We start from the raw sequence: 18,853 nt of genomic DNA on the forward strand, positions 1-18,853 counted from the left end.
CTGGGTCAGATGTCATATAGTTGCCAAATGTGGTGGTAATCCTTGTCGGTTCATATCAAGGATCCAGAATTTAAGTGTAGATTCTTTAGTATTGCTGAGCTTGCAGCAATTTGCAGCTATATCAGCATGCACAGTTACCCCTTTGACACATCTCTTTAATGTTGTTGGAGGGACATCATATGCTGAAGCTGCCTTAGTAATCGACCTAAAAAGGCCTTTTTTATAAGCATCAAGAGCTAATTGTAAACGTCCCTCCCTAGAGACATCAGTAGTATCATGTTTGGGCAGCATTGTGGTCAAAATTGTTGGTATAAGAGGCAGTTGAGGTGGTTGAGTTGGGGGACCGGACCGCTCGGTGTCCTGGACCGCTCGGTGTCCGATTATGTTACCTATATTAGCCTCCTCAAACCTGTAGCTAAAGGCTCTTTCCTTTCCTCCCTTAATTGTGACATCTTGTGTGTAACCCTTGATAGGAGGCTTGCATACAGAAGCCATTGCAGCCTATTACAGAGTCCCTCAAATTCAATTCTTTGTTGCAGTAGCCCGAATTCTCATAGTGTTGCTACCAACACTCCCAATCTTGGACAGGGGATACATCATCACTGGGAACCTGTAACATGTTCCTCACTAGATGAGCCATGAAGCTCCTCTTCAAAAACAGGTTCTGGTTCTATGGTCTCAAACTTAGTCTTGAAATCGGCCAGTCCTTGACCACTACTGTTTGAGTGACGCCGAACATTGGTAAAATTATATTCATAATCTTGCACCTCATCACCTGAACGACCCCTAGAAATATTAATGGTCAGCACCGAGCTATTATGAGGCAAGAGCTGGTTGGAGTTCACCAATTTCCCTTGCCGCCACCATCCTTTTTTGTTTTTCTAGGGTCTGCATCGACTGGTCCGGACTTTGCAAAATACCGAGGGATATGTTCATGAGGTGTCGAAGTACCATCTGAAATGGCAACATGGTCACGGTTATTCAGTTTATGTGAGCGAGTCACTGTAAAAATAGCCAAGCATACTCAGTTGAGTTCTATGACATAAATAATAACCCCAATGTTATCTGCAAACATGGCAAAGCATTTGCAAAAAAGGGAAGGTATATTATATAACAGAGTGGTAGAATGAAAGACAGGGGGGAATACTTACTTGTGAATTCTGAGTGATACTATAGGCGAATTCCTTGCTGTGTAGATAGAAAAGTTGTAATGGCAGTCCTGTCAGACAAATGTCAGGAACAATTAATGCCCTTTACTGGGTTGACTGTATGACTATTAACATAGAAAATGAAAAAGAGTAGAGATATTAAATAGTATGTTGACACAATGAAGGATGTAATCAGGATAATATGTAAATAAAGCCAAAGTGAAATTGAGTGGATTGATACAAAATCACCTAACCACAGTATAGTTTCCAGTGGAGATAGATATTAGGACAAATATCAGGGCAATGACATAATATTTTGACTTACCTTTGTGCTTGTAGATAGTAGGTTTTTGTTTGCAATGTGACAAGTTGATTTAGTAGAAGGAGGTGAGAAAAGAGTGATAATATAAATTATCACCGGACTGCCATTGTCCAGCTAGGAGCTGCACTCGTGACCTCATACCATCATTGATGTTACCCCAGGAAATTACACACCAAAACCTGGGGCAATGGGAATCTGTAAGTGGCCAGACCTTCAATCCATTCCGATTTCAGACTAGAGTTTGATCCACTAATCTGTCAAGGCCCAAGGGCACATGCCTCTAGTGTACAGATTACATAACCACCAAACATACTTTTGCACTGTATGTACTGTTACACATGGGCGACAGTGGATGTCTATAAGCATGGCAGCACCAGGTAGGCATAGTAAATAGACATCATGGAGAACTGAGGGGCTCATATATTATATATTAATAATATAGCATTCTACCTAGCCATCTTGTCAATATCAATTTGACTCTAACAATATGATCTTTTTCTAGGTGAAAATTACATCCCACGGAGTAGATGGAGTAATGTTTATGTAATGTAAGCTCTTACTGGGCTCTCCATGATGTAAAGTAACCCAAAAAAAAGAAAAAAAAGAAAAAAAACCAAAGACCCAGATCAGGTCTAGCCTTCTGGCCTGTGTCTTCATCATGTAGTCCTGAATCTGAACCATGAACATTGGCACTGTCACTGCTTCTCTAAATATGTGTATATCTCTGCTATGTTGCATAAGCAGATAGGTTAGATGGGTTTTGTCCCCATTCAAGGCATGGCTCTCATGGATCTCTGAAAAGTGTGCCAATTCTGTTGCAGTCTGTGTTAATTAGACTCCCAGTCTCAATTTACATACGCCCAGACCTGTCATAGAAGGCAGATCCTTGGAAATGAGTCCTAGGCTTGCTGCAAGTCCAGTCAAAGACTCAGCTCGGGCTCATGAGCTAAGACTTGCGAGTCCGAGTGCTCAACCCCCAGCTCGATCTCATCTCGTGGCATCTGTAGAAAATAAATGACACCCAAAAAGCTAAAATTTGGATATTTAGTATGTCTTACAGACACACACTGTTATTATGAGTGCAAAGTTAATTATCCTCTCTGTTCATGAAAAAGAAGGATCAATACTGGTCAAAGTCACCATATGTATGTGTATGTACACAATGAACAACGGACTTTGGGTTATGTAGTTATGAAAGTCCTGTTTTATAATGTCAGTAGAAGTAAATGGTCAGGGATCCATCAATGTGTTCCAATTATTACACATACTGAACAGGGTCTGAGTGGTTTGTGCTTGATGGCTAAACTTCTAGTAGGAGTACCCAATTATATATGTCCAAGGAGCATAAGTCCTAATAGCCTGTAACCCTGCAGCAACCAAGTCAACTGACTTGCAAGTCTGTAATATGACCACACAATAATCTTAATATTATCAGTTACCATTATTACAGTATAATCATGATGTATTATTCACAGATATAGCAGATTTCTGGATTTTGCATACATTGCCGCATATATAGTGAACATTCAATATATGGTTGTGGTTGTCTCAATGCTGTTGCCGCTTTAAATTGCTTATCAATCCGATAGTCCGATAACGGCCTTTTGCCTTCATCCCACTTCTAAAACCTTTCCCCCTTCTCTTAATCATCCTCCTCTCCGAGTCTCCAAAGTCATTACTTGTTCCATAACAAATCGCAACATATACCCTGTGACTATTGATATTCCTGTTTTGTTGCTGCACCTATTACATTCTTAGAAGTCATTCCTTGGAGGATCTTCACCGGATTTAGGTGGCCTCTGCCGCATTGACAGCTCGATCTGCTGCCAACCATGTCGCCATCTGTCACACTTGATGACAATTTAGACTTTCAAATCCAAAGCATGCCGTCCAAATACATGAAAAAGTCCACCCTTCTTCTCTCGCCTCCTTCCTTATCATCACACCCTGAAAAGCTCAATGCTGTCCTTCAGTTCCACGAGCGGGACTCGACAGACCTGCAAATGCTCGACCGTCTAGCTGCTGGTCTTGTAACGCTGCCTGCCTCAGCCTATGACACGATCCTTATCCTCACTGATGCCGATGGCTCATACAACGAAAGCACTCAACTTATGAATCGTCTTGTTATCACTCATATTGTCAACGCTCTTAAACCTAATGGCCGCTTACAGAGTCAAGACGGTCTTTTCGGAGCCGACCATAATCTGCAGCAGACGGAATTTATTCTTGCGGGGCTAGTGAAAGATGGTGCCAATGGATTTGTTAAGCCGGACTATGGTGGACAACATTCAATACCCTTGCGACTATCAAGCAAGAAGAAAAATAGCGCTTCAGCGTTGCCAGATAACGGTGTAAAGCGCGACTCGGCACAAGATAATGTTCACTCCAATGATGGTATTCAGACTCGACCGGCTGGTGTTGGATTCGTCGATTTCACAGATACGTTTGAAGGCTCTGGGTCCACCAGTCATGGCGAGTCTTCTGACGAATTAATTGACGAGGACAACCTACTCAGTCAAGCTGATATTGGTCAGCCAATTATTCAACGTATGTCAAAATATGCCCCTGCCGAAATCCTCAACGTTGTCATCTGGATCTTTTCCTGTTATTATCTTGCATTATTTCTTGCAACTAACTATTCTCCGTGTAGCACCAGAGTGCCGTCCTAAGGCAGGAAAGCGCCGCCGGGCTTGCAAAGATTGCACCTGCGGCTTAGCACAGAAACTTCAGGCGGAAGATGCAACAACGCGTGCAAATGCAGACAAAACACTAAGTGACATGAAACTTGGGCGTGGTGATCTCGCAGAAGTCGATTTTACTGTTCAGGGAAAGGTGGGCAGTTGTGGAAATTGTGCTTTGGGCGATGCCTTCCGTTGTGACGGATGTCCCTATATCGGCCTTCCTCCATTTAAGCCAGGGGAAGAGGTGAGACTTTTGAATAATGATGTACAGCTTTGAGTGGTCAAATTCAATTTAGACGAGAGCTGTGGACATCGACTACCTGTGGGGATATTGTCATTGATACTATGGAATATAGAGGGCAACGCATGGCTTGCTCTACACCAATATATGACTTAGGCCAAGCTTACACCATTATAAAGTGTCACATTACTATACTGTGTTATTTATAGATAAACTTAACTATCTTTCTGGCAGCAAGTACGTGTCCTGGGAAGTTATGATGTACAGTTACAGGAAGAAAATTCACCAAGTATATAGACTATGATGGTGACAATTGGACCTAGATATCAGTGCTGATTAGTGTGGATTCTAAATCCCAATTATGCCTGAACATGACATTAAGGATTTTTGCAGAAAAAGAGAGTTCCTTACCTAATTATATTGTCAATTTTGGATTTCGTGGTCTACAGAATTATATTTACAAATTATAAGGAGGGAATGCGGCAATGAATAATACTCCTTTAGCATATGTTCATCGTTGCCCTACATACGCACAAGAACAAGTAGGTGAATGCGGGCAGATACTCTTGAATACGGAGTACGGGTTCCAGTTGAACTTGGAAATTGTAACTTTGTAAGGATGGATGACTAAGACTCTTGGCGAGGCATCCCAATAGAGCAGGGGAGCCACTTAGGATTTACATATAATAGTCACTATCATCAGCTGAACCTTGGCTCCCATTCCAGTACCATCGGTCCATTGCGAACAACAGTGATCTTCAAGGAGCTGATATTGACATCACTCCAACTTGACATCAGCAGTTTTCTTTACTATATCCAGTTCCTAAATTCAGCGTTTACATTGTGCATTGTAGTGCCGCACCACTTACCTTGGACCCTTGCTTGAGCAATCTCTTCCTTTCATTGTAAGCACCCGGTCTGTTCCCAGCCCTTCTGCATATATTCCTACATGTGATTTTGCGGAAGCTTTAACTGAATGTCCTTTGATCAGCAGCTACGGCTGTTTGGTACTCTAAGTCTATTATCAATCGAATCTCATCGAAATCATCATCGATGTCGTTCTCCACCCTAGTCTCTGATATCGCGTTCAGAGATGCCCAACCAGACGATCGCAGTTCGCAAGTCTCTCATGCTCGCTCACAGGTGACTGCTCGCTCCTATCCCAGTACTACAGCCACTAGTGTCAGCATATCTGGAGATATTTCTAGTCAATTGCATGCTGGTTATAGTCACCCACTGACTAGATCATGGCAAGCCGAACGGCAACTGACAAAGGCAAGTATATTTAATACATTCTTAACATATCTGGTCGGCCTCTCATTACGGTTCCAGGAAATGCTCATCTATCCCCTGTTCATTACCGACAATCCTGACGAAGAGACACCGATACCTTCCCTGCCGAACCAATATCGACGTGGATTGAATCGCTTGGTTCCTTTTCTTACCCCGCTTGTGCGCAAGGGTTTGCGCTCTGTAATCCTCTTTGGCGTGCTTCTGGATCCGGCTGCGAAGGACCCTCTCGGAACTGCGGCTGACGACCCAGCCGGTCCAGTCATTCAAGCTATTCGACTCCTACGATCCCAGTTTCCGGAGCTCTATATTGTGGCGGATGTATGCCTGTGTGAATATACGTCTCACGGTCACTGTGGTATTCTGCGGGATGATGGAACCCTCAATAATGCTCAATCAGTGGATCGTATCTCTGATGTGGCATTGGCGTATGCTCTTGCTGGTGCACATTGCGTCGCGCCGTCAGACATGAATGATGGCAGGGTTCGAGCTATAAAACTCAAGTTGATCGAGGCCGGTATCGCGCATAAAGTTCTGCTGATGTCCTATAGCGCGAAGTTCAGTGGTTGCTTGTACGGACCTTTCCGTGATGCTGCCGGCTCTTCGCCTTCTTTTGGAGATCGCAAATGCTATCAACTGCCTCCAGGGGGCCGTGGACTTGCTCGTCGTGCTATCCAACGTGATATAGCCGAGGGAGCCGATATTATCATGGTCAAACCAGCAAGCAGCTACTTGGACATCATCAGTGATGCAAAGGAGTTGGCAAAAGATATGCCAATTGCAGCCTATCAAGTGAGTGGAGAATATGCTATGATTCATGCTGGCGCCAAAGCTGGTGTGTTTGATTTGAAGACAATGGCTTTTGAGAGTACCGAAGGCATCTTGAGGGCTGGTGCCAGGATTGTGGTGAGCTACTTTGTCCCGGAGTTTTTGGATTGGCTGCGTCATTAACAAGCGGCATCAACCATCAAATATGAACGCCTCGATTTCCCTAGGCGGCCATGCTTATGGTCTTTGAATTATGGTGGCCTTTTTCCCCTTGCTTTTCATACTTTGTTATGAAAGGGGGGGGGCGAATTTATTATGTATTTCCCCTTGCACTTTGTAACTGATGAGTAGGACTGATAAAAGCTTGGAGACAGTTTGCTTTCCCTAGTTGGTGATAAGCATGCTTTCCTGATGTTTATCTGTGGTTGTCAGTTCCAGTATGTATATTTTAGTGTTTCCGTGTCAAATAATACCCGACTGGATATCCTGTTCATACATACTATACATACATACGATCCGGTTGGAAATGCGACACATCTTGTTGAGCTGCCCTTTGAGGTGATCTACGACTAGTTTCTTTATAAACAACCCTTTTTTTTTTAGCAGCTTCAATCCTTATGGTCGGACTGCTAAAAACCGTTCTCTACACACTGTACTTATCATGGGAGAACGTGCCGATAGAGCAACATCGTGAGTGTTGCTGTACGGAGTATCTAGGTTAGGCTATCAATTCCTTATGGTAAATCCGGCAACAGTTAAATACTTATTAAAACTGCGACTTCATCCTAGTAAAGGAACCACGAGCAATTGATGTATTGCATATGAGCAGTACAATGGGAATACGACCTTCCAGATTCTACAAAAAAAGATAATATAAATAAATAAAAGCGCATCTGCCACAATAGCTCACCACATGCTTTGCATCAGCAAATTACATGTAGCTGGGCTTGAGTCCTTGGAACCCATATGCAACAATATCCGACTTAACTACCTCACCTGGAGCCACATATGCACCCCGCCGAAGACGAACACCGGGATAAATCGTACAGTTAGCTCCAACGTAACAATCCTCCTCAATAGTAACCGGGCGACCTTGATAACGACTCTGTGAGCCTTTCCGTTCTTGCATGTTGGCGTGGGCCATAGATCCCAGTATGGTGACATTTGGCCCAATCCAGGTGTGAGCACCAATATTAATAGGACAGTCGTCAACCAGACAGCAGTTTTCTGATATCATCACATCTTCTCCAATATGGATGTTATAACCATAGTGACACCTGAAAGGTGCTTCAACAACCGCGCCTTGGCCAATTGACCCCACCGGTCGATTGGATGGAGAACCAGAAGGAGAGTTTGTGACAGGAGGTATCAGAACCTCCTTAAGCAAACGGTTCTGTTCCTTGGCACTGACTCCCGAATTAGGGTTGCACGCATTGTTGAACCTCCACAGCGCTGCTTTACAGCGATCTCTGTCCTCGACTAATTGCATATCAAAGGGTCGATAGAGCTCTCCCCGGATCATTTTATCCCTTTCTGATTCCTCGCCCGGACCTGGGCGTGTGGACAATTGATGCTCAATACTGAGTGCCATTCTGGCCTGCGCCTGTGGGCTGTTGGTATCCACATTGCTTGGATGAGGTGGTCGTTGATCTACGCCGCCTTGGAAAATCGGTATTCCAGGCTTGGGATGTGCGCCATGCTGCGAAAGCTCACGAATAGAAGGAACAACTTGGTAATCAGTCTTTGGTTGCCCTTCCCGCGACAGCTCGTGGATCGGTGGTACTTCGCGATAGTCTGACTTCGTCATGTGCTCCGAGAGGTAGGCTGGGTGACTGGCACCTGGCCAACTTCGCTTAGACCAAGATCCGCGATTAGATCCAACACCTGTTGGACTCGTCATGTACTGGGGGGCCGAACGGTCACCATCCTCAACGACAATTGGTCTAACCTTGCTCGCCTCAAGCTGCTGGGTTGCTGCGGGGGGTCTATCATGGTGCTGGGGACTCATGTCCTGGATATAGTGACTGTTGGCATCAGTGTAACCTTCTTTTGACTGCAGAGGGACCGGCCCTTTTGCATTCGACGGTTTTTGCCATGTGCTTCGTGATGAGTAGCCTTCACAGAGAAAACCTCCACGAATACAATTGTTACCTGCCACGTCAGGTTAGAGATCCTGTCGTCTTCCATAGGCCGGCAAGAAATGTCGTGATGAGATAGATTGAACTTACATGCAGGGTGCTGTTCATCACATTTCTTCTTCCTCCTTCGACACGTCATGCATCCGGTCTTGGTTCTATTACTGAAAACACGCTTCCTCTTGGGGGCCACTTGAACAGCAGCCTGCGGTTTTTCCTGGGAGTAGGTTGGAAGAGACTTTGGATCCACCTCCCCAGACGTCTCTGCCGATCGATTTACCACACCCCAAACTTTTTGTTGATCGGAATCGGTACCTTGTGCCTCGCGTTGTAGGACCTCTGCAAGTTGCGCATCGGACGCATCGAGATTTTGCGCTTTTTGCGCCTGGCTAATCAAATGTGAATCATAATCTTGCCAGGAAGCGTTTGTTGTAGGGGCTCTGGGATCTTCTGTGCCATCCATGCGAGGATGGCTCGCCGATGATGGGTTTTGAGGCTCAGGGCTCGGATGAAGAGGGTTACATCCGTTCGCGCCAGTTGATTGTATTTGTGGATCAACATTTTCTTCTAGCCGAAGACCAGGACTTCTTGGAAGGCTACGACCCTGAGATGAATTCTGAGGGGATATTTGCCGTTCAACAGATTCCGACCTCTTACGTTTGTTCCTGTTCGCACCAACTGAACCTGCTCGAGACGAGGACCGTTGAGAATTTCCGTCTTCCTGATCTTGACCGGAATTTCCGTTGTCTCGCAGGCGCTCATCCTGTCGTGATGGGGCACTGTATCCGCTCGTTCCCCAACTATTTTCGACTCCTTCACGGCGGTCATCTTTGCCATTGGGTGCACTGTTAGAAGTTGGCGCCGACCCAGTGGTGACGGCGGCATCTCTTCCGTTGACAGCCGTAAACCGGGAAGGGCTATGTTCCGTATGTTGATCTCTCTCCGAGTCATGACTGCCATTGACAACTGACGTAGGCGGCGCAACAGCGGCCATTGTTGCACTGGTGGATGAGACGAATCACTCAAATAAAAGAGTCGAGGAAAAGATGGTCACGCAATGCAAGCGCTGTACTCGTCCCTCACATCGACTCCTTAGTTGTCGTTATGCAGGAGAAAATGATGCAAAGTCCAATTGACTTTGCCCGTATACCGCAGGTGAAAAGTCCAGGGGCAACTACCGCCAGTGAAAACCAAGATATTGTAGATACCAGTCGAACAATCCGTGTTTCGAGGTCGAAATGCTCACTGTGTAGCTATAAACCCCACAAGGTAAGGATATCGATCGAAATGACTAACAATTCGGGTCACAGAATGACAGACTGCCACTGAGCGGGGCGACGAAAAGCTCCAAAGCCATTCGAAAACTCAAATTTTGTTGTTGATGCAAGCAGTCTTTCAAGCCGATGATATGGGAAAGCAGCGGGGTTACCACTCGAATCTTGGTAGGTTGAAGCCCGGTCCGTCCGAAGTGAAGTATAGTAAGTTTTGCAAGAACATATAACTAAAAAGGGTTGCTTCTCAGTTATAATCCGGTCAGCAGTCTCCGGACTGCGCTGAGGTGACCGAGCCGGCACAGGATTAGTGAAAGTATCAACAGTGGTGGAACAGTGGCAGCGCAGACAAGAACAGTATGGACGTATTTCCTGGGGTCGCAATAACCTGCCGCTTAGAGAAAAGGAAAGAGGAGGGAGATGCTGCTGTAAAAGATCGTCCTGGTGACAGAGCCAGAGCACGGAAGGAGGGTGATAGTTACCAATGTCTGGAGAAGACCGGGGAGGGGGGCAAGCAGGATCATAATAATGCCACTAGCCTACTGCTGATAATCACGGTAACGGTCCAGAAACACCCACAAGGAGGGGAAGAGACGAACTGGCAGCGCTGGGCAAGCGCGGGAGAGGGTCGGGTAACAGGGCAGCCAGGCCCCAAAGCAGCAGGCCGTGGGCAATGGGCGGGCGTAAAGGGCGCGCTGCAGCGCTGCGGGTGCCAGCTGGCTCACGTTGGCGCGCGATCGGCAGCGGCAGCGACAGAAGCCCGACATCGCGCGGTGCTGGTTGGCTGTGCGGCACCGTCCAGGACCGGAAGTGCGGCTGCCTGGTTGGCTGGGCGCGAAAGTCTGAGACAATTGGGATAAGAGAGAAATGCTGTCTCCTCGACGCTATAGAGTTTAACTTTGGCACAGCATGTCAGAAGCCGCGGGTATGCTCTGGAACGCTGCCCAGTGCCTACCTACCTGGGTAGTCCAGGCGACCTAGAATCCATGACCCCAGCCGGACCTGTAACCGGGGCCGCGCGGCTGAGCGGCATCTGCAGAAGGCAGCCGAAGCGGCACGGAGGAGGAGGAGGCGGAGGAAGAAGAGGAGGGAGGAGGATTCGTGTGGCAAAAAAAAAAGAAACGCAATCCCAACGCCAACGTTGCATGAAACGCTCAAGCAGGAGAGATGGAAAGGCGTGGTTGCTCAACACAGATGGTTTGTCGCTGCTCCATCTTCTCCCCATGCTCGCCGCATTATCCGCCTAAGTTCCAACATTCCCGGCGGCGGCGGCTGTCCCTGCTCGACTTCTTCTCGCTTACTCGCTGAGCGCTCACCCTCCTCGACCAACACCAGGTGGGGAGCGGGCAGCCTCCTCGTCAAATTATTCGCCATTGGCGCCGGCTGGGAGCAGCTGGCGCGGTTAGATAGGGACGCACCCAGAGCCCTCTGGCCGCCGGCCGCTGCACGAGAATAGCAGGCAGGGGGTGCTGCCCCGTGTGTGCACAGCAAGCTGCAGTCTTGCCCATTGTGCTCCACAACTGCCTCTCATTATTGGTGCGTCTACCATCTGTTAGCCAGAGTGGCGTTTCTGCCGCATCCCAGGTCAGTGTGGGCGTTTACTTGAGACGCCTATGGGTGTGCTTACACTTGATTGCATACTGCCCTGGAGTAATATCTACTACTACTACCTACCTGTTACTACAGTGTACCACCAAAGAGGTTTGCAACTAAAATACCTGTGCTAATTTAATACCACCCAAAATACGGAGTACATAGTAATACCATGGTTACCACATTTAGGGTGACAGAGTTTTCCCAAGGTTAACACATTTATTTAGGTCATGCTGTGATGGATATGGGAAACTTGGGGAACTGCTGGATTTAAAAAACATTCAAAGAAAAAAAATACCTGGCTTGTTTCTGTCTGCAGGCATGATGATTCAAAATATTACCCCATGTGTAGGATTGTTGGCAACACCTAATTACTGGTAAGAGTTGTGCAGGTCATCGTATCTCTAATATCACTCCATACCAAATACTACAATAATGATTAGTAATCATTCTTTATATTATTATTATCCATGAGAATGAGTACAGTTTTATTCCCTGAAGACAAGCAGGTAGGTAGCATTAACATTTCTCATTGGTCAAACGGTTTCCTCGATGGTATTTGATATCGAGGTAAGGTACGCCAATATATCCTTGCTGCCCACCATTGGTCCAGTTCCCGAGATTCAACATAAAGTGACGGATAACTTGCTGGATATCCTTTCTTTTATCGACATAGGGTTTCAGATCTGTTGCCTCACAAAGTATGATGAACGTAGGGGAAATCTGATATTGGTGTACTGTCAGATTATTGTAATGCCCAGAAGTATTAGGTTTTCTTCCGGATTCCCTATTATGGTCAACGGGTTCCGTGGTTGTCGATGCTGAAGAAAAGAACTGGTTCTAGCATTCAACTTCTGAAACATTGTCTTTGCAAATTCATTGGCCGGAAAGCCGCTGAAGCCTCTGTAAAACATTGAATCTAAAATATATTTTAGTCTGCCTAAGCTGATCAGTATGGAAGCAGCCTGTTTCTCAAATTGACAATTTCTTTCGTGGATCATTGTTTGTAACAGGGCTTCGACGCTTAGCTGGCGGTTGCACCTAGTATATTGCATAGCAAGGAAAGACTGATTGCTTTTATTGTTATCTTTATACCCCATGCTCCAACAATGCGTCTTGAGTTTACCGAACACTTGCCAGCTTTGCTAGATAGTGGTGACCTTGTTCAGTGCTTTTGAACACTAGTCAGGACTTTCCCAACAGTTAATTTGGATCTTCAGCAACAAGCAGTAGGAGTGGGAGGGAGCAAGGAAGCAAATAGTTATACAACAAACGACGATCACCTCTAATTTATCCTCCCTGGATGATCTCGCTTATTCAGCTTCAGTCTCTTGCCTTCACAAAGATAAAGGTCGCTATTCCTAAAAAAAAATTCCTCCAAAGACATTTTGCAGGAAGACTCCTGCGCATCTGAAGATTGCACTCATTCTGCAACGATGGAGAAAACTGCCACAACATCGGCACCCATATGGTTTTAAATTTGCAGCGCAAATTCTCCAAATATCGCGAGCTACGAGGTGGCCTTCTCTTGGTCATGGATTTGCATAGTCTTCACGGAGCGTAGATGGAAGTATATATGATTCCATCACTGGTTGTCAAATATTTTAATTATTATATTGCCATAGATCAGGAATGCATAGTGCGACAAACACAGGCCATTTGAAGCCAATAATGCACAAATCGTCGAGACCGAAATTCGGGATGGGAAAAAGAGATCAAAGGACGGTTCTTGTTAGTCAAATATCAGCTGTTGAGCCTATCCACTCATGCCAGGGGTGCGGGAAAATATGAAAGCAAGATTCATTCGATGTCTGGCTACAGTAAGAGGTGTATACATTCCAGTTGATTTTAAAACCCATGTTGAAATCTGACGACGGAAAACAAGGAATTTGGAAAAAATCGGCCGATTTTGGCCAAATTACATCAAGAACTGATGTTGAAAAGCAGAAAGAGGACCTCCTAAGCATTATGGACCCACCATGTTGTGTTCGGAGAATCTCAATGCGCAGAAAAGATGGCTGACTAAGCATGACGAGCGCCGCCGCCTTCGACATGCATCACGCCCACGGGATACGCCAGGCATTCGGGCTATCATCTTACAGAAGCGGCGTTTCCTCTTCAGCGCGGGCGATCACAAAAAGAGCCTCAAACCAATCACCAAAACATCAAAGAGGAGTAATTAGTCCCTTTTTATTCTTGAGTCTTAGCTGGAGTGTCTCATTGTTTGTCCAAGGATCGCATTTGACTACCTATCACAAGGATTCTGAAGGTTTCTGCCCCGCCTCCAATCTTTCGACGCAGTCTTTCTTGACACCACCACCTATTTCGCCATAACATACTGTGGATAGCAACTTCATAGGAGGCTTTACGGTTCTGAAGATTGAGTAGCAGCCAAAGCGACGTCGCCAGCTACTGGTGCGGAATGTCTGTCTCCATCCAGGAACTGGACAACACAGTCCGAGCCTTCTATGAGGGCAAAGGCGATGTGGTGAGTTTATACGAGAAACCCCCGCAGACACCGCAACATGCTGATGATATATCCACAATTTAGCAAAAACAAGCCCAGCAGACTTTGACTGAGGTATGTTGAGCGACCATGAGGGTGCCGGCAAACTGCAATTGTATTCTAACTGATTGCTCGTGATAGTTCAAACAAAATCCCGACGCGTGGTTACTGGTTGGAAACATTCTCCAAGAGTCGTCGTATTCCCAAACAAAATGTAAGTCTGCTTGTGGGAGAGAAGAATATGTGTTATATGGTTGGTTCACGACTAATCTGCAGAAGATCTTGGTCTGCAGGTCCTGGACGATGTGATTATGACAAGATGGAAGGTTCTGCCACGAGACCAATGTCAAGGTACATCCAGTTCGTTATTGCACCTGCCTCTGACCGGACTGACCATATCATAGGCATTCGTAACTTCGTCGTCAATCTTATCATCGAGCACTCAAAGTCTGAAGAAAAACTCAAAAGCGAGCGGGCCTTCTTGAATAAGTTGAATCTGGTTCTCGTCTCGATTCTGAAGCAAGAATGGCCCCACAACTGGCCTACATTCATCAACGAAATTATATCGTCTTGTCATACCAGCCTTTCCATCTGCGAAAACAACATGGCTATCCTTCGGTTGCTATCCGAGGAAGTTTTTGATTATTCTCAAGACCAAATGACATCCACCAAGGCCAAAAACCTCAAAACAACGATGACCCAAGAGTTCTCGTCCATCTTCCAGCTTTGCTCCGAGGTTTTGAATACGGCAAACTCGCCCAGTCTGATCAAGGCCACCCTAGAGACTCTTTTGCGGTTTCTAAACTGGATTCCTTTAGGATATATATTCGAAACCCCGATCATCGACACCCTTATTACCAGGTTCCTCGAGGTCCCGGATTTTCGCAACGTGACCCTGAAATGTCTCACGGAGATCGGTGGCCTGCAGATTGGGCAGCAATACTCATATGACGAGAAGCTGGTTCAAATGTTCACAGAGACGTTGACTAGAATCTCAAAAATCATTCCATTATCAATGGATTTGAAGCAAACCTACGCAAATAGCAATTCCAGAGACCAAGAATTTGTGCTCAATCTGGCCCTTTTCTTGACCAACTTCTTCAGCGTCCACCTTAATGTAAGTATCCGAACTGACTTCAGGCATCCCCCTCTTTCAGCAATCCCGTGTGAATTATGATGGCTGACTTAATTATGCAGCTCATTGAGAGATTGCCCAATCAAGACTATCTCACGCATGCTCACTTCTATCTCATCCGGATCAGCCAGATTGATGACCGAGAGATATTCAAGATCTGCCTTGAATACTGGACGAAACTCGTGCAAGAACTGTATGAGGAGATGCAACAGCTCCCGATTACAGATATGAACCCGTTGGTCGGCATGGGGGTCGGTGGTCTCTCGAATGGAGGTGCCCCTCATCCGAGTACTCTAGCCAACTATCCCCTCCGTAAACACAAGTATGCAGAGGTGCTGTCCAGTTTGCGAACTGTGATGATTGAGAAGATGGTGCGACCGGAAGAGGTGCTTATAGTCGAGAATGATGAGGGGGAGATTGTTCGAGAGTTTGTCAAGGAAAGTGACACCATTCAGCTTTACAAAACGACCCGAGAGTGCCTGGTTTATCTTACGCACCTTGATGTTGTCGATACTGAGAACATCATGGCCGAGAAGCTCGCTAAGCAAGTTGACGGAAGCGAATGGTCGTGGCACAACTGCAACACTTTGTGCTGGGCAATAGGATCTATATCGGGAGCTATGAACGAGGAGACAGAAAAGCGTTTCCTTGTCACCGTCATCAAGGACCTCCTTGGTCTTACGGAAATGAAGCGTGGAAAGGACAACAAAGCAGTCGTCGCAAGCAACATCATGTACATTGTCGGCCAGTACCCCCGGTTTTTAAAAGCTCACTGGAAATTTCTGAAGACGGTGGTCAACAAGCTTTTTGAATTTATGCATGAAACGCACGAAGGTTTGTCGAGTACAATGCTGCTGATAACATACGCGCTAACCTCCGCTAGGCGTCCAGGACATGGCTTGCGATACCTTCATCAAGATTGCAAATAAATGCAAACGCCACTTTGTCGCTCTTCAGCCTGGGGAAAGTGAACCTTTCATCGAAGAAATAGTTCGCAACCTGCGGAAAATCACCTGCGATCTTTCCCCGCAGCAGGTGCACACTTTCTACGAGGCATGTGGTTACATGATATCAGCACAAGGCCAAAAGGGACTTCAAGATCGTTTGATAGAGAACCTGATGTCATTACCGAACTCTGCATGGGATGCCATCATCGCCCAAGCCAACCAGGATCCCTCGATTCTGCAGGATGCAGAGACTATCAAAATTGTCGGCAATATTATGAAGACTAATGTTGCGGCTTGCTCTTCAATTGGAAGCTATTTCTACACTCAAATTGGCCGAATCTACCACGACATGCTCAACATGTATCGTGCTTCGAGCCAACTCATATCCGACGCCGTTGCGAGGGATGGTGAGATGCCCTTAGTCGCTTGTTCGAAGAGCTCTCGCCTGATTCTGACTTGGCACAGGAACCATTGCCACAAAGACCCCCAAAGTTCGCGGGCTTCGGACAATTAAGAAGGAGATCCTGAAACTCATCGATACCTATGTGCAAAAAGCCGATGATTTGGAGATGGTGAACGCGAACATGGTCCCACCACTCCTTGAGGCTGTATTGGTGGACTACAATCGAAATGTCCCAGATGCACGTGAGGCGGAAGTGTTAAATGTTATGACGACTATCATCCACAAGCTCCATGTACGTTGGACCCCCCGAACGTCGCGCTATTCGGTCAGATATACTGGGCATCTCACGTTGAATTGGTGCTGACTTTTCCCAGAACTTGATGGATGATAAGATCCCTGTTATCATGGAAAATGTCTTCGAATGCACACTGGATATGATAAATAAAGACTTTCACGAATATCCGGAGCATCGCGTTCAGTTCTTCAAGTTACTCCAAGCGATCAACCTGTATTGTTTCCCGGCATTGTTGAAACTCGACGCGAATCAATTCAAATTTGTGATCGACTCCTGCATGTGGGCCAGCAAGCATGACAACCGCGAGGTGGAGAACACTGGGCTCACCATGTGCCTGGAGCTTATGAATAATATGGCCGAAACCGATCCGCAGACATCAAGCATCTTTTTCCGCCAATTCTACCTTCCGATTCTTCAGGATGTGTTCTTTGTGCTGACTGACAGTGATCACAAAGCCGGTATGTTCAATCCGTCAGTTATATAACACACAAAACTAATGTAAATCCCTTTAGGTTTCAAATCCCAGGCGATGCTCTTGTCCCGCATGTTCTACTTTGTAGAATCGGGTAAAATTCAGGACCCTATCTACTCGCCGGAACAAGCGCCCCCTGGGACTTCTAATAAGGAATTCCTTCAAGAATATGTCGCCAGTCTTCTCCAGAATGCTTTCAAGAACCTCCAAGAGTAAGTGATAGTTGGGAGTCCTTCTATCTGAACATACTGCTGAATCAATCTAGGATCCAAATCAAGCAGTTCGTGATAGGTCTCTTTGCTTACAATGATGATTTCAACAAATTTAAAACCCATCTTCGTGACTTCTTGATTTCTCTGAAGGAGTTTGCGGGTGACAATACTGAACTTTACGCAGAGGAACGCGAGCAAGCTCTAAGAGAGGCCAAAGCTGCTGAGAGAGACCGCGCAATGAGAGTTGGAGGGTTGCTCAAGCCGGCTGAGATGGACCAGGACGACGACTTATGACTTGAAAGGGAACTTCGTGCCGAATTCAGAGTTTCTAATCCATCCGAGGAGACAGATCCTCTTACGACATCAAAGCTATCTGGGAATCCAGACTTGCTGGATGGCTGGGCCTTCTACGCACTCTGAAATCGGTGTCGATTCCTCTACCATGTGACGCAATTCGTCTTGGATGCGTCTCAAAGACATCTAAATACAACTTTTTGGTCGGTCACCAAGTGGCCTCGGTCGCCGACTCAAAATCTCGTCGATTCTGGTTTAAGGTGGTCTGGATTGGAGGGAATGAAGCCGTTGTTTACTAGGGGGTTGCCAACGACATGACGGACGTCTGTAGATACCCTCGTTGGTTTCTTGTGGACGGTTCATGCCCAACAGCACAGTTACTTTGCAATGGATTTGCGGCCCCGATATCCATTTAAAAAAGGACGATGTAAGTTAACAAGTCAGAGAGAAATAGATCGTCGTCGCAAATGAGGCAGACTTTGATCGATCCATGGCCATGAACTATTCAGTAGGTTAGTCGAAGATAACAGAACTGTTCTTGACCTGCGATTAAATGACTGCGCTTTTTGCCGTGATATAGCAATATTGGTAGTAGATAAAGGCTATAGTTTATATATTTTTAAACAAAAATGTTTTTATATTATACCTAGTTTTATAGCTAGCATGTTATTAATAGAGCACATTATTTGTTATTTAGATCTGGAGCTGGACCGAGTCCGTAAGGACTCCGGTGCTCAGCTTTTTTTTTTTCTGTTTGGTGCCATTGCACATCCCAGTAGTCAGTAGGTAAGAGCGACATTCCGATAGAACTTAAGTGCCGTAATATATAAATACAGCTATGATAGACCTGACAATACTATGTGGTGATCTAGCAAAAACATACCTGATGCAACAGCTTGCAAACAATTGTGATGACTATGTGCTGTACATATACACATATATATACACTTATTTCATATTTAGAGATTACTGGGAATGGTCACCTTCATTCACCTTTGTCTCGGATACCGGCTGATTCACAGATGAGATCACTACCACTACCTAGGACTCCTAGGTGCCGACGCAGTCCATATCTACACTGACAGCCAATATGATGAAAGGATAGAAAGATCCAAGATGCAGCAATCATTTCATCTTCTA

At 45.9% G+C, this 18,853-nt stretch overlaps 4 protein-coding genes across 4 annotated transcripts; 2 read left to right on the forward strand and 2 right to left on the reverse strand.

Moving 5' to 3' along the window:
• Nucleotides 1–599: 599 nt before the first annotated feature.
• T310_2483 (uncharacterized protein) lies at nt 600–2,929 on the reverse strand (the record flags this gene model as incomplete). The annotated part of the gene is made up of 10 exons (XM_013474575.1): nt 600–786; nt 846–1,002; nt 1,152–1,170; nt 1,474–1,584; nt 1,644–1,724; nt 1,784–1,826; nt 2,031–2,176; nt 2,329–2,378; nt 2,739–2,770; nt 2,919–2,929. The coding sequence occupies 10 exons, from the start codon at nt 2,927–2,929 to the stop codon at nt 600–602; spliced, it is 837 nt and encodes a 278-aa protein (XP_013330029.1).
• Nucleotides 2,930–3,302: 373 nt separating this feature from the next.
• T310_2484 (Delta-aminolevulinic acid dehydratase) lies at nt 3,303–6,633 on the forward strand (the record flags this gene model as incomplete). The annotated part of the gene is made up of 5 exons (XM_013474576.1): nt 3,303–4,017; nt 4,121–4,395; nt 4,602–4,629; nt 4,897–5,005; nt 5,484–6,633. 5 exons carry the CDS (start codon nt 3,303–3,305, stop codon nt 6,631–6,633), a joined length of 2,277 nt encoding a protein of 758 aa, XP_013330030.1.
• Nucleotides 6,634–6,834: 201 nt separating this feature from the next.
• On the reverse strand, nt 6,835–9,579 carry T310_2485 (Acetyltransferase; the record flags this gene model as incomplete). The annotated part of the gene is made up of 4 exons (XM_013474577.1): nt 6,835–6,869; nt 6,964–7,013; nt 7,386–8,601; nt 8,679–9,579. The coding sequence occupies 4 exons, from the start codon at nt 9,577–9,579 to the stop codon at nt 6,835–6,837; spliced, it is 2,202 nt and encodes a 733-aa protein (XP_013330031.1).
• A 4,292-nt stretch (nt 9,580–13,871) lies between these two features.
• T310_2486 (Exportin KapK) lies at nt 13,872–17,713 on the forward strand (the record flags this gene model as incomplete). The annotated part of the gene is made up of 10 exons (XM_013474578.1): nt 13,872–13,937; nt 14,001–14,030; nt 14,097–14,169; nt 14,249–15,072; nt 15,153–15,924; nt 15,974–16,444; nt 16,503–16,732; nt 16,815–17,193; nt 17,248–17,419; nt 17,473–17,713. The coding sequence occupies 10 exons, from the start codon at nt 13,872–13,874 to the stop codon at nt 17,711–17,713; spliced, it is 3,258 nt and encodes a 1,085-aa protein (XP_013330032.1).
• Nucleotides 17,714–18,853: the final 1,140 nt, after the last annotated feature.

The sequence above is a fragment of the Rasamsonia emersonii genome, assembly GCF_000968595.1.
Source record: "Rasamsonia emersonii CBS 393.64 chromosome Unknown ctg1118621760031, whole genome shotgun sequence".
Classification (NCBI taxonomy): Eukaryota; Fungi; Ascomycota; class Eurotiomycetes; order Eurotiales; family Trichocomaceae; genus Rasamsonia; species Rasamsonia emersonii.